The sequence below is a fragment of the Macaca nemestrina genome, chromosome 9, assembly GCF_043159975.1.
Source record: "Macaca nemestrina isolate mMacNem1 chromosome 9, mMacNem.hap1, whole genome shotgun sequence".
Classification (NCBI taxonomy): Eukaryota; Metazoa; Chordata; class Mammalia; order Primates; family Cercopithecidae; genus Macaca; species Macaca nemestrina.
In genome coordinates this window covers 143,918,690-143,933,819 of record NC_092133.1, presented here as the reverse complement: position 1 = coordinate 143,933,819, position 15,130 = coordinate 143,918,690, and the positions used below count along the sequence as shown (strand labels likewise).

Here is a 15,130-nt window from a genome sequence, read left to right as displayed (position 1 = left end):
ATTTTCTCACTTCACCTGGTGAGTTTTCTTCTGGACACATAATGCAAGAAAACCACACACCAAAAAACCAAACCTAAGGGATGAAGGCACAAAACACCAAAAAACGGCAACAAAAATGCCTGATGTCTGACATTTGGGAAAATAGGTAAGCAAAGACTGGTATGGTGAGTCAAAGCCATAGCCACGTGGATTACGTAGAACCATGGTCAGGGCTGGATAAAAGCAAAACCAGGTAAGTTCCCCAGATGCCCACGCAGCTGCATGCAGCTGTGCCCACACAGCAAGGGTCAGGAGACGAGGCCTTTTAGGCTCTGGAGTGTTTGGTGTGGAGACATTCTGGGCTTGGCTGTTTCCATTATTTTACTGACAATGAAAAGCGGTCAAGTTCCGGGAAGTCAGAAACAGGTTCAGTATTGCACCCACGTCCCCAGAGCAGCGCCTCACAAATGAAAAAGTGAAACTGAGAAAAAGAGAGTGCACCATCGGATCAGGGAAATGACAGCTGTCCTCTGTTCCTTAACACAAAGAAAATTCTCATTAAGGCAACTGAGTATTACTCAGTCATAAAAAAGGAGGAAATCCTGCCATGTGCAACAGCATGGATGAACCTGGAAGACGTCATGCTGAGTGAGAAGCCAGAACAGAGGAGGACAAATACTGCACCACCTCACTCATGCGGGATCTAAAGAGCCGAGTTCACAGAAGCGGGGCGCTAACAGTGGTTACCAGGGGCTTCAGAGTGGCAAGGGGGAGATGACGGGCAAAGGTGCCAACCTTCAGTTAGAGGGCGAATAGGCTCTGGGGAGAAAATGTAGTGTGGTGGCTACAGTTAATAATACTGTATTATTTACTTGAAATTTGATAACAGAATAGATCCTAAACGTTCTCATCACACACACGCAAAATGTGAGGTGACGGATAATAGAACCAACTCGGTCGTGGTAACTGTTTCAAAATATGTATATACATCAAAGCATCACAGTGCATTCCTTAATTTATACAACTTTCTCAATTAATCTCATAAAGCGGAAAACACACACATTCCCAATAAGAAAGTCACCCTGGAAATTTCGCCAGTTCTGGCCACCCTCAGAGGGAAGAGAATTCTGACCTTGGCCTAGCACACGTCTCGGGCAGCACCTGTGAGGACCCCCTCCAGGTGCTGAGAAGCAGGCTCTGCTTCTAGCTTGTTTCTAGGAATGCATTTAAAGGAAACTCCTAAGTGAGAGCAGCACAGAATTTCATCTTCACAATTCTGATCTTTCATGTGACTGAGAGAGGTCAAGTGAGGGGCCAAAAAAAAAAATGCCCAAGAAGCAAAGCAAGGTGGGACCTGAGAACTGGTGAGGGCTTGCTCATTAGTCAGGCGTTCACCCACATACGTGCAGAAACGTGTTCCTGCATGTGCCGGGGATGTGGCCGGGGATGTAGCCGGGGCTGGGGAGGAGGAGGGCTGGTGCTGTTTATAAGAAGATGCCAGTTCTTAGCATGTCTCCCACATGTGATGCTGGGAGCCATTCAGGAATGGGGGCACCTAATGAGACCGGACAGGTAACAAGGGGAGCGAGGGTGTCCTTGGCTGGACACGGGGCTTGGTCCAGGGCACGGCAGGCCTGGGGTAACCGGAGGGAGGGCACACGTGCTGCCACCGTGGGAGGAGGCTGGCTCCAGACACGCTCTTCTCCAGTGCCCTCTGCTTCCTTGTAGAAGCAGCAAGCTCATCGCCAGAGAGAATGGGGCAGGAGGAGGACGCATGAGGCACGTGGCCTCTCAGACTGGGGACACCCAGCAGTGCTAGGCCCTGCTTGAGATGAGGTGTCAAGAATGGAGACCAAGGCCAGAGAGCTACACAAGGCAGCCTTCTCCAGCTGCATCCTGCCAGCAGCGCGGAGGGGCACGGAAGGGCACAGTGGCAGGGAGTTAAGAGCCAGCCAGGGTGGGTTTGTCCAGAACAAAATGAGGCAAAGGTGTCAAGTTCCACTGTTTGCCTTCTGATCTGAAATAAACACATGATTCTCTTGGTTACTGTGTCCTGATGGTGTCGTTTGCACATTACTCCCTGTGGAGGCCTCTGCCATTTTCCTAGTGAAGGACTTCTCAGTAATAAAAGCAGGAACATGGAAAGCAAACTCAAGAACTAAGAAATAAAGAAACTCCGTCCATACACATTATGTGTTTAAATCTTTCCTGAATTATTTCAGGAGAATCTATTATGGTTCCCTAAGGCAGTGCCATTTGTAACTGTGAGCTCTCACGGACTCACTTGAGCCACAAAGCTCACCTCACGCTATTTCCCTGGCAATCATGTGAGCAGTTCTGACGGTGTCAAGGCAAACCGAGGATACATAACAGAAAAGTAACCTGGATATTGGAGGACACTCAACTCACCTCTCCAAGGTGTGAGTCCCCCAGCGGTCCTTTTGTTTCTGGGTTGGCAATTATAATCCGAACCCCTGGAAGTATCTATTTGGGAGAGGAAAAGTCTCTTGTCAATGGAAGGAATACAGGGAGAGGCTACACACAAGCCAACCTCAATTTCGTCTTTATGTAATTTCCTTTCATATGCCATGTCTCTTGGTCTCCATTCTGTTTAGAAAGCAATTAAATCAAAATTATATGCCACAAAGTTATGACCCATTAGACAATCACAGCATGACAATCGCATTCTCACTGTAACTGTTACAATATTGTATGCTGTTATGGTGACCTTAAAATTAAACATTTTGATTGTCATACCTCAATAAAGCTAAAAGAAATCTATTGAAAATCATGAAAACAATTTTTGAAAAAAAACATGGTAAATGATATAACGTTTAACAGAGCCTGACCCTTGCAAAATGGGAATTTTCAGTTGTTTCAATGAAGTTATTTAAGATATTTACATAGATTCAACATTACATCTCACATCATGGCACACGCATGGATGGAGGGTGATGCTTGCAGTAATCGCTGAAGGAAGGGAGTCACAGAGTGACATTTTCAGGGGTAAGCATGGACTCGAAGATAACCCAAAATGCTTTTGGCAAAACGACAGAGTAGGCAGCTGCTTTGGTGGTTCCAGAAGGGAAAGATTCTGTGTCAACTGCTAGTGAAGTCTGCAGGTTTTAATTAGAACGTCCATGTGGATCTCCAGCTCATCTCCACCGAATTTTCAACTCAAGATACTGGGGAACTTTTTCCTGCAGGTAAACATCTTTTACTGTGATGGATGTCAGTATTAAGCATTTTTCTTTTTTTTTTTTTTTTTTTTGAGACAGAGTCTAGCTCTGTCATCCAGGCTGGAGTGGCACAATCACAGCTTACTGTAGCCTTAAGCAACCCTCCAGTCTCAGCCCCACAAAGTGCTGGGATTACAGGCATGAGACACTGGGTCTGGCCAGAATCTCCTTCTTAAAGTTTAGCTTAGAAATATCTCACATTCCACTGATACCACTTATATAAGGAATCAAAAGTTTATTCTGGAAATCCTGAAGATAGCCTGTCTCAGATCAGCTCATCGAACATTTACGATTGAGATAAAGGCAAAACATTTTATGGTAAAAACACAGAACATCTTGGAATAGTCATACTGTTAAATCTCACTTAAGTTTGAAATGAGAGTTCAGGGCTCTGGTCTCTGCTGCTGACTATGGTCTGCCAGACTGTTAAGATGGATGGTGAGCACATTCCTACTGTCGGAACCAACTCTGTAAACAATTCTAAGTTGCAGCCATGCAGGCAATTTTATAATAGGTCCAGAAGCAACGTGAGATGCTTTTAGAATTATGTCAACGGAGAAGGAATTTGACAACTGGGGCCAAAAAGGAAAAAAAAAGGTTTATATATGTTTTAGGTTTAAATATGTTTCTTGCCCTTTAGTGCTAGGAAAAACAAAACAAAACAAAAACAAAACAAAACAAACCAGCCACTGTGGCAGAAACTACTAGTTGTTCTTGATAACCATTCTTTTCTACTTCCATAGTAATAGATACCCTGATTTTTAGATAGGCCTATAGATATTCAGATTTGATATCTCAATAGTTCCCAACCTTTAGCTACGTGTGGCCATGTGACCACGTTCTGATCAATGGAATTTCAGTGTAGGACAGCTTGGGAACCTTCCCTATGGTCTGCATGCTTTGTTCTTTTCTTTTTCTCCTCCTGCTGGCTGGAACGTGGAAATGATGGCTGGAGCAGCAGCAGCCGCCTCAGCTCCTCAGGTGCCCCTGGGAATTGGGCTCCAACGTGCAGAAAGAGGCCAAAGGCACCAGGGCCTGTGCTGGCTTCACGGGGCAAGAGATGCCTATTTCCTAACTTTTACCTGAGGAAAAAAGTCTAACTTGTTTAAAACACTGTTATTTTGAGTTTCTATACTCATGGATATGTTACTTTCAAGTTAGAAAAAACATTCTAAAAAATACATTTCTGAAAACTTCAAAGCTCCTACACTCAGAAGCAAACTGATACAGAAATGCAGGTTTCTTCCTATAATACTTACCTTTCCCGATTCCATCAGGGGCAGGCTATGAGGGGATCCTCTTTCCACTAAGCGAACTCTGCAAACAGAAAGAGAAAATGTTCCTAAAATATTCCTAGATGTGTTTTCTGTCCAGTTTTCCCCTTCACCAATTCACATGAGGTCACAAGCCCGGCAGCTGTCCGGGAAAGTTGATTCTGAGCATCATCCAATGGCAAAGACAGAAGTTGCAAAAAGAACAACCCAGCAGCAGAGGAAACTGTACCCAAAGTAAGGGCCACAGAGAAGACAGATGAAGCCACATCTCTCAAACCTGCAAAATAACTGGAAAAATGACTCTGAACTTAAAGTTACCATGAGTCCACTTAGCATTTTCAGAAAAGGAAAAGAACACGGATTACAGAGCATCCTTGAAAGAGCTGTGGGTCACCCATGACCGTGTCGCCTGGTCCTGAAGCACCAACGGCTGTCCTGTGGGTGGAAGGCAGGGCTAGGTGTGCAGCAGGCGAGAGCCCTCCCAGGACAGCATGTGCATCACAGCCAAAGGAGCAGAGAGAATTGCCGGGCCCTGACGGCAAAGGTACTCAGAAATTAAACTCTTTTACTTCAAAGAATACGTAATGATAATTTAATCTTAAGCACTGCCAAGGAAATCGCAGCGGGTCACAACCAGAGCTTCGGTAACGGTCCTCCCAGGTGCATTATTTCTGTATTTTGAGGTCTTCACTATGGTTTTGCATTTTTACCAAGTGCCTAGTGGACCATGACACTCTTCGTTCACCTAAGGGGCAATTTTTATTTAAACAAAATAAAGCAAAGGAGAAAGTGCTTGAAGGCTTGAAGATGGCGTATCAGAGGACCTGCCTCCCACCTGGGGACAGGCTGCGCACAGGGGGCCCGTTGGCTCCTGAGACACCCTTCTTACCATCCCCAACTGATGCGTTTTTTGTTTTTTAAAGAGACAGGGTCTCACTCTGTCACACAAGCTGGAGCACAGTGGCACAATCGTGGCTCATTGCAGTCTTGACCTCCTGGCCTCAAGCAATACTTCTACCTCAGCCTCCTGAGTTGCTGGGGCTACAGGTGGGTACTACCACATCTGGCTAACTTTTACGTTTTTGTAGAGAGGAGATCTCACTATGTTGCTCAGGCTGGTCTCAAGCTCCTGGTCTCAGGTGATCCTCCTGTCTCAGCCTCCGAAAGTGCTGAGATTACAGGCGTGAGCCACCATGACCAGCCCTCACTGAGATTTGAAACACACCAGGGACCCACTCTCAGGCACTCGGCACCGCAGTCTTCCTCTGTAACTGACAGATGTGCCACAGAAGGAGGATGAAGGGTAGGGAAGGGGCAGGAGGTACCAAGAAAGAAGGCTGAGTGTCACGGGGCCCTGAGGGGCCAGTCCAGTGCAGCCCTCTGCGTGGCATGAGGGTGGTTGCGGAGGGTACACACACCTCTGGGCATGGGGGTGTTCCTGCCCCCACAGGGGGAGGCACCCAGCAGTGTGGAAGGTGGCACCGGCCTGACGTCCTGCACGTGCCAGACATGTGATGTCAATAAATCAGGGAGCAGCGCAAAGCGCTTGACAGGGCCTTGACCGGCCGCACTGCTCCTGCTGGACCTGGGGCGTCTGCAGTCAGGGGCACCATCTCCTCTGGCTGTTCAGCGACTGAGGCCACAGGACAATTTCCTCGCGCCCAGCCTGGCGCGACTTCTCTGGTTGCTGCAGACAGGAGCAGCCGGTGCCGGGGAGGATCATCTGTGGCGGAACAGGGAAGGCTGGCAGCACTTTCTCTTCTGCAGGAGACAGGAGAAGAGACGCTGGGGAGGGCACCTGTGTGCGTCAGCAGAAGTCTGATGAGGGAGGAGGACTCACTAGAGCCATTTCAGATCAGATGAGAACCATTAACTCTGTGGTGTGTCTCAAAGGGAAACCTTGATGCCAGCAGCCGATGAGGACGGCCAAAGAGCTCACACGATTCAAGCTCTTATGGACTATGCCGATAGGCTTGATGACGCTAACCTCCAAAAATGCCTTACTGGCTGTTTTCACACACAACTGCAAGAAACTAAAGAACTTTTAGGAGCCAGGTAGCATTATGCTAATTCACGACTTGCCATGAGAGAATATCTAGAATTTGTGGTGCAACACAAACGTGCTCTCCTTTGGACACTGACCACGGAGCAGCTCACAGCCAGAGGTGGCACGCTCACACCTGGGATGTCGGCAGGACGTGACCATGTCAGGACAATGCTGCTGACTCCTTCCTGCCGTGCCAGGAGGCCCGCACACGTGCCCTGATCTGAGCGGCCAAGTGGAGTCAAAGCCGGCAAACTGTGGGTTCCAGATAGGGGCTATCTGCTCCAGATGAAGCCAGCAGTAGAGAAGCCAGACCATTCAGGCTGGGGCAGCGGCGAGAAAGGGGCACCTGAAGATGGTGAGGAGAAAGAAAGAACGAGAGGGGGTCAGATGCCCTCACCTCAGCACTACAAAAGCCAGGTGACCAGCCAGGGAGTGAAACTCAGCCAAAACCAAGGGCTGTTTGGGACACACACCATCTCTGTTTCTGCGCCTAGTCCTCAGTCATCTCTACTTCAGGACGTTCGAGATCCTGTCGCTGGCTGGAGTCAGGTGCACAAGGCAGCTCTGGGAGCTGTTGCTATGGGGATGACTTCAGACAGGGTAAGGGGGTCACTCAGGAAACAAGGCTCTTGAGTTACAAAAGCGAAGGGCAAATGCCCCAGGGCTCCGCCAGAGAGGGCCCAGGCTCTGCAGCATTCCCAGATCTTCCTTATCTCCATCCTATGGGTTTTTACCTTGGCCTGTGCTCACCTACTTAGGGGGCGTGCAGGAAAACAAGACAGGTGAGGCTCCGGGCAGGTGTGTGCTGGCCAGCGCCTTGCCCTCCGGCCGCATGTCCTTCACTCTCTCCGGCCTCTGCCCCCATATTGACCCTCAGCCTCGCGAAAGGAAGCAAGACAGAATCTCAGCTGATAACCTTGTCTGAAGTGTTGAAAACACAGAAGATCATCAAGAATTCTCTCTCTGGTTCATGTGAAAAATGTGTGCTTCATATGAAAACAGGCACAGGATGCTAAATCACTCAGGACGGTCCTGGATGAAAAAGCTACATATCCTGCTAGCAAGTGCCACACAGGAATTCCTTCTTCTACACCAAGGGGAACAATATCCACGCAGCCAAGAGAGGAAAAAAGCTACCCCCTATCTAAGGGCAGAAGAGATGTCTTCCGAAAGAACCAGCAGATGTATTTGTAACAGACACATCAAAGGGCTGATTCCCTCCATGTGCAAAGAACTCATAGAAATAAAACCAGGTGATCTTGGTTGTTCTCAAAAGTAGTGTTCTCCACAGTTACAGAGTGGGCTGAGTTAAGACCCAGGTCAAACTGTGCTGCTTGGTGTCGACTTTCTCAGACTGGGGATCACATGCAGGCATCACCAGGTTTGGGCGAATTCAATGAGCTATGGATCTGAAGTGCTTGTTTTCCGTGAGTTATGAGTAGCGGTGATTATTAACACTTCTCAGTTAGAACCAGGTTGTAAGGTTAAAACCAAGGTGTTGCCTGGCACACGAGAGTGGGGCTGCTGGAGGGAGATACAGAGGTCTGTGGACTCCGGGAGCCAGAGTGGAGCAGAAGGACTCCATGAGGGAGGGAGGACTACAGGCTCAGCCAGGCTGGCCCTCTCCCGCGGGAAGTGTGACTGAGCCACGAAAAGGACCAAGTGATGCTGCAAGAAGACTCTCATCTTCCAAGAGCCATCGTGCCGAGGCTGGCGTCCAGCAGAGCTCACCTTCTGTGAGGGCACCTTCCGCTCAGGTCACGCTGCAAAGTCAGCTTTAGACAACTCAGGGCTGAGGAAACCCGTCAGCTCCAGATCCGGAACTTTGTGCCACTTTTCTTGCTGCCTCCAACGTGCATTACTGCTGCCCAAATTGGCTCCACGAACCTTACTAGGTGAAAGTCGGTTTTAAACAGTGCACCTACTTTCACATCAAGGCTACAATTTAACCGAGTGTCTGAATAAACTTTTCCAGCCTGGCCTCTGTCTCACCCCTTATTTCTCTCAACTCCAGTATGAATCTTGGACTTGTGGGGAATAAACTGTCTTTTCATCCTATGCTGTCAAGTGGACTTGAAGTTAAACTTTTGCTAGAAAAGCAAAGAGAGAGTTGACACGAGGGGACTTGCTACTAGCCTCTAACTTGCTCTGTTCTTGAACTGCCCTCACATGGACTCGAACTTAGCAACCTGTTTTGCTGGAAGCAACATCTCAGAAGGCTGAAGCCCCGATGGCGCCGTGCAACCCTGAGTGGGGAACGGACGCACGGCTGTCACGAGAGGTCTGTGAGGTCTTCATTCTTCACTCGTGCCTCCCAGCATCACACGCCTGGTATCCTGGGAACGGGCGGGAAGGTGCTGCTGAGATAACCAGGTTTTTCATCATTTGTCTAAGGAGAGCCATGGTTGAACTTCTCGCTAATCCTTCCCCACAAAGCTACAGAAGGGACTCTTTCTTTATTCAACTGAGATTCTCACCAAGGAGCCTTGTCTGAGCCATGCAAAGGGGGATGAGCACACCTGCCCAGGACCACCACCCCCTGGCAGCACCCGCGGGCTGACAGAGCATCCGTCAGCACACCAGCTTCGAAGACGTGACGACAACCAAGAAACAAATAGCACTCTCTGCCCCAACAGAAGTGCGCCGGCAGACGGCAGCACTGTTCCCGCCAGAAAGACGACTGCTTCAGACCAGGGCAGCCGGAGCCCCTGACCAATGCCCCGAGGTGGGGCACCTGATGCAGATGCCAGCAGAGCACCCACCGGAAGCCCACCCTGCCCACCCACGCCACTGTTCACAGCACTGGCCTGATGGTCACTCATGACCCGAAGGGTCCAGCACCCTCTGCACCTTCAGTCTCAAAAACCGGCTTGACAGACCAGATGCAGACGGAGCTAGTGCTGTCCTGTGCCAACTCTGTGGCATTTCAAGGGGAGCAGACAGGACATGGGGTAACCCAGTCATGGAAAGCCAAGCTGCAGCACAGCCACACTCGCAGTTTGAGGATGGCATTTATGAATGTGCCACTGAAAAAAACAACCAAAACTTTTACTTAAGATTTTAAACTACACCTTCTTCCAAAAATAATTTGAAGCATTTAAAATACCCAGTATAATAAGACCATCTGAACAATAAGCTTTTAAAAATCCCCAAAGATAGAGGGGAAATTAAATACTCAAAAACTTTAGATTAATTAACAGGCTGTGACTGAGTCTAGTCTGCAGCTTCCTGCCAGCTAAGGCACACAAAGGATGAGGCAAGTGTTACTGTCAAAGTTGGGATTTTAATATCTTGCCATCTCCTTTGCAACCAGTGGAGCACGTTTAAGAGTATTAAAATCACAAGGAACAACAACAGTGCTTAAAAATATATAGGCATGTTCCCACATCCAAAACCACAAACAAAACCAAAAACAAATGCACTATTATTTCCACAGGAGGTCCTCCCAGGACTCAAGCCCTAACAAAAGCTACAGAGGACCGCAAGAGACGGCCCACGGTGGCCACCACAAAAGGCTAAGGGCAAGCAGATCTCGATCATGGAAGTCCAGAAACAGATACCAATCACCCTAAAAATGGGCAACGAAAGAAAACAGAGGAACGTTTTCATCTCATCTAACCGCATTGCACAAATGAAGTACCAAAGCATACTTTATGTACTTTTTTCATTTATAAAATTATAAATGTAACTCCCTCCAATCCAGACTCTTCTGTCCATCCTTTTCCCTTTTCTCTCCCTCGGGTGGGAGAGAGCTCTGTGTTTTCTTCCCTTAAAAGACACCATTTGGGCCGGGCGCGGTGGCTCAAGCCTGTAATCCCAGCACTTTGGGAGGCCGAGGTGGGCGGATCACAAGGTCAGGAGATCGAGACCACAGTGAAACCCCGTCTCTACTAAAAATACAAAAAATTAGCCGGGCGCGGTGGCGGGCGCCTGTAGTCCCAGCTACTCAGGAGGCTGAGGCAGGAGAATGGCGTGAACCCAGGAGGCGGAGCTTGCAGTGAGCCGAGATCGCGCCACTGCACTCCAGCCTGGGCAACAGCGTGAGACTCCGTCTCAAAAAAAAAAAAAAAAGACACCATTTGGAGGCATGGACTGAGCTGATCTTGCAGCCCAAACTGCCCTCTTCCATCTTCTTCCAAGGCCAGATGGGTTTCAAGTTTCAGAAGTGCTCAATTTCTGAATGCTAATCCTGAGCACAGATCCCTGCTACCTAAGATCCTAATCACATGCATCAATATGCTAGGTGCAGTGGCTCATCCATGTAATCTTAGCACTTTGGGAGACTGAGGCAGGAGGTTCACTTGAGCCCAAGAGTTTGAGACCAGCCTAGGCAATGTGGTGAGACCCTGTCTCTACAAAAAATGCAAATATCAGCAAGGTGTGTTGGTGTGCACCTGTAATCCCAACTACTGGGAAGGTTGAGGTGGGAGGATCGCCTGAGGCAGAGGTCACAGTCAACTGTGATCATGCCACTGCACTCTAGCCTGGATGACAGAGTGATACTCCGTCTAAAAAGAAAAAAAAAAAAGAAAAAGAAAAAAATGCATCAATATTTCTGTGGCAAAGAGTGGGATAAATTGTTTATCACTTTATGTCCATTCATAAGGTTTTCATGACATTCATTCGCATTGAATTAAAAAAAAAAACTTTTCATTTTTGGGAACTCCTTGGTTTTTAAAAAAATACTTTCTGAATAAGACCTCAAAAGCACAGGCCACAAAAGCAAAAATAAGCAAATAGGCTTAATATAACTTAAAAGCTTCTGCACAGCAAAAGGAAACAAAGTGAAAAGACAACCTACAGAATAAAAGAATACATTTGCAAACTACTCACCAGACAGGGGATTAATATTCAGGATATATAAGGAACTCAAACATCTCAACAGCAAAAAAACAAACAAAAAACTGATTAAAAAATGGGCAAATGATCCAAACAGACATTTCTCAAAAGACATAAATGGCCAGAAAATACATGAAAACTGTTCAACATCACAAATCATCAGAGAAGTGGAAGTCTTTTTTTTTTTTTCCCCAAGTGAAAGCAAGTTTATTAGGAAAGTAAAGAAATAAAAAAATGGCTACTCCACAGGCAGAGCAGCAACAAAGACCGCTCAGCTGCTTTATACTTATTGTTACTTGGGAGGTGGAAGTCAAAACCACAGTGAGATATCACCTCACTCCACCTAAGATGACTATTATCAAAATGACAAAAAATATCAAATGCTGGCGAGGATACAGAGAAAGGGGGACTCTTACACACTGCTGGTAGGAATGTAAACTAATACAGCTACCATGGAGAGCAGTATGAAGGCTCCTTAAAACACACACACCCTTGGGAAGCCGAAGCAGGCTGATCACAAGGTGAGGAGTTGGAGACCAGCCTGGCCTATATGGTGAAACCCCATCTCTACTAAAAAAACACAAAAAATAGCTGGGCGTAGTGACACACGCCTGTAGTCCCAGCTACTCAGGAGGCTGAGGCAGGAGAATTGCTTGAACCGGGGAGGCGGAGGTTGCAGTGAGCTGAGATCGTGCCACTGTACTCCAGCCTGGGTGACAGAGTGAGACTATCTCAAAAACAAAACAAAACAAAACAAAACAACCCTCCCCACCCCATACACACACACATACCAAACTACGAATAGAACTACCATATGATCCAACAATCCCACTACTGGGCGTTTATCCAAAGGAAAGTAAATCATCAGTGTACTGGAGACACCTGCACTCCTCTGTTTACTACGCCTGATTCACAATAGCCAAGATATGAATCCACCCAGGAGTACAACAGCAGATGAATGGATATGGAAGGTGTGGTATGTAACACTGAATAGGATTCAGCCACAACAGAGAATGAAATCCTATCATCTAGCAACAATATGGATGGAAGCACAGGACATTAAGTAAAGTGAAATAAGCCAGGAATAGAAAATTAAATACTACACGTTCTCACTCATATGTGGAAGCTAAAGAAAGTTGATTTCAAAGAAGTACAAAGGACAACAGGGCATAGTGGAGGCTGGGATGGGAGGGATGGGGAGAGATTTGTTAAAGGAAACAAAATCACAGCTGGATAGGAGGAAGAAGTTGCAATGTTCTGTACCACTGCAGGATGACTATAACTAACAGTAATTTATTATTCAAATAGCTAGGAGGAAGACACCAAACATTTCCAAAGAAATGATGCACATTCCTGATCTAATATCCTGATCTGCTCACTACGCGTTATATATATCGAAACATCACTGTGTACCCTATGAGTTGTACAATTATGTGTTAATTAAAATAAAAAAGTTAAAAATATACTTTTTAGGAGTTTCAGATTTAAGAAAAATTGAGCAGATGGTAGAGCTCCCACATTGCCCTACAATACAACCCAGTCTCAGAATGCGCACACATCCAACATTAGTTAGAATTAGTGAGCCAACACTGAGATGATTTAAATCTATCCTTTACTCAGTCTTCCTCATTTCCCCCTAAAATCCCTTTCCTGTCCCAGGATCCTACCCAGGATTCCACATGACAATTGGCCGTCACGTCTCTTTGGGCTCCTATGGGCTGTGACAGTCTCTCAGAAATGTCCCCGTTTTGCTGACCTTGACGGTTTTGAGGGGACTGGTGAGGTGTTTTGTAGGCTACCCTTTGGTTGGGACTTGTCTAACATTGTTCAAGGGTAGACATAGATCACAGGCATTTTGGAGAAAGGCCTCAGAGATGAGCGCCCTCCCCATGGCATAATATCAAAGCCCCCCTGCTCATCACCGCTGACGGTGACCTCACATTTAGCTGGGTCACGTGTGCAGGTTTTCCCCATCCCTTCCACATGCCCTCTCTGGAGGCATTGCTCTGCACAGCCCATGCTGGAGAGGAGAGGGTGTGTGCTCTCTTCTTGGCTTTTGAGATGTGAGACTGCAGGCCTCATGGAGGGCACAGCCTCCCGCCTCTGGGTGACCAAGCCCATGCCCCAGGCCCAGTAGCTTGGGGATGGGCAGCCGTCTGACAGAGGAGGTCTAATGATCATGGGGCTGCAGCATTCTCCTAGGTGGAATGAGCACAGAGAGCTGATCCATTTGCACAGAAGTGTGCACAGAGCAGAGAAGCAAGGTGACAAGGGGACTCCTGAGGCTCTTCTGGGCTTTGCTTCCAGACCCTCCCTGTCACTGGGCTGCACCTCCACCCCACCCTCCAGTTCCTCAGGCACCTCTCTCCTACCTCAATCTTCACTTGCTGAAATGGTCCAACTTGGTTTCCGTCACTGAAGTCTTGACTAATGTAGAGCAACTTTCCCTTTTTGAATAAGACTAGAAAGACTTGAAAAATAACTCTAGATTTGATGTTTATGAGCATGTGTAAAAGTTTTTTCAAAATAATTTCAAAATTATAGTAAACTTGCAAGAATGAAAACAGTATAAAGAATACTTGTAACACACAGGTTCATTGCTTGTTAATATTATGTTCCACCTGCTTTATAATTTGCACTGCCCACCCCATCTTACCCAATATGCACACACAGTTTTTTCTGAACCATTTGAGGGTAAGTTAAATACATCAAGGCCCCTTTACTCCTAAGTATTTAAGGGTGGATTTCCTGAGAATAGGGATATTATCTTACTTATGCACAGAACAGTTATCAGTTTCAATTATTTTAATATTGATCCAATATTTAATCTATAGCCTCTTTCCAATTCTTTCCATTACTCCAGTAATACCCCTACAGTTCCCACCTTGAATGCAGGGCTCACCCTAGCATCAGGTTTTGTATTTTGTTGTCATTTCTTTAGCTTGCCTTAAATGGGAAGATTTCCAAAGTCTTTTTTGTCTTTATGACATTGACATTTTTGCCAACGTCATGTCCCTGCCTTTAAAAAATATTTAAAATTCTTTAACTCAAAGTGGATCAATGACATAAATGTAAGAGATAAAATTGTAGACTGTTAAGGGAAAAGCCTCATGACATTGGATGTGTCAATTATTTCTTGGCTACGACACCAAAAGTATATGCAGAAAACAAAGAGGATAAACTAGACATCAAAATTAAAAGCTTCTGTTCATCAAAGGACACAATCAACAGAATCAGCAGAGTGAAAACATGACCCAGGAAATGGGAGCAAGATTTGCAAATCACATATCTGTTAGGGGGCTAATACCGAGATTATGTAAGGGACTCTTACAACTCAATACCCAAAAAACCCAAAAAACAAACCAAACAAAAAAACCACTCCAGTTAAAAAGTGTGGAAAAACTTGAATAGTCATTTTTCTAAAGAAGGTATACAAATAGCTGTTGAGCATGAGATGCTTGACAAGACCATCACTAGGAAAACGCACACCAAAGCCACAACAAGATAGCATCTCACACCCATTAGGATGGCTACTCTCAAAAAAAATAGAAAACAGCTACTGTTGGTGAGCACATGGAGAAACTAGACCCATGTGCACTGCTGGCGGGAAAGTAAAACGATGCAGTGGCTGTGGAAAACAGTATGGCAGTTCCTCCAGAAATTAAAAATAGAACTATTGTATGGTTCAGCAATTCCACTTCTGGGTATATACCCAGAAGAACTGAGACCAGGTCTTCAGCATATCTGTAAAC

At 46.5% G+C, this 15,130-nt stretch overlaps 1 protein-coding gene across 1 annotated transcript in view; it reads right to left on the bottom strand.

Moving 5' to 3' along the window:
- Positions 1 to 15,130, bottom strand: part of LOC105490816 (disco interacting protein 2 homolog C) — a 378,821-nt gene that overhangs the window by 9,285 nt on the left and 354,406 nt on the right. The window contains 2 exon segments of the mRNA XM_011756731.3: positions 2,389 to 2,463; positions 4,478 to 4,535. Coding sequence (XP_011755033.2) covers positions 2,389 to 2,463; positions 4,478 to 4,535 — 133 coding nt within the window.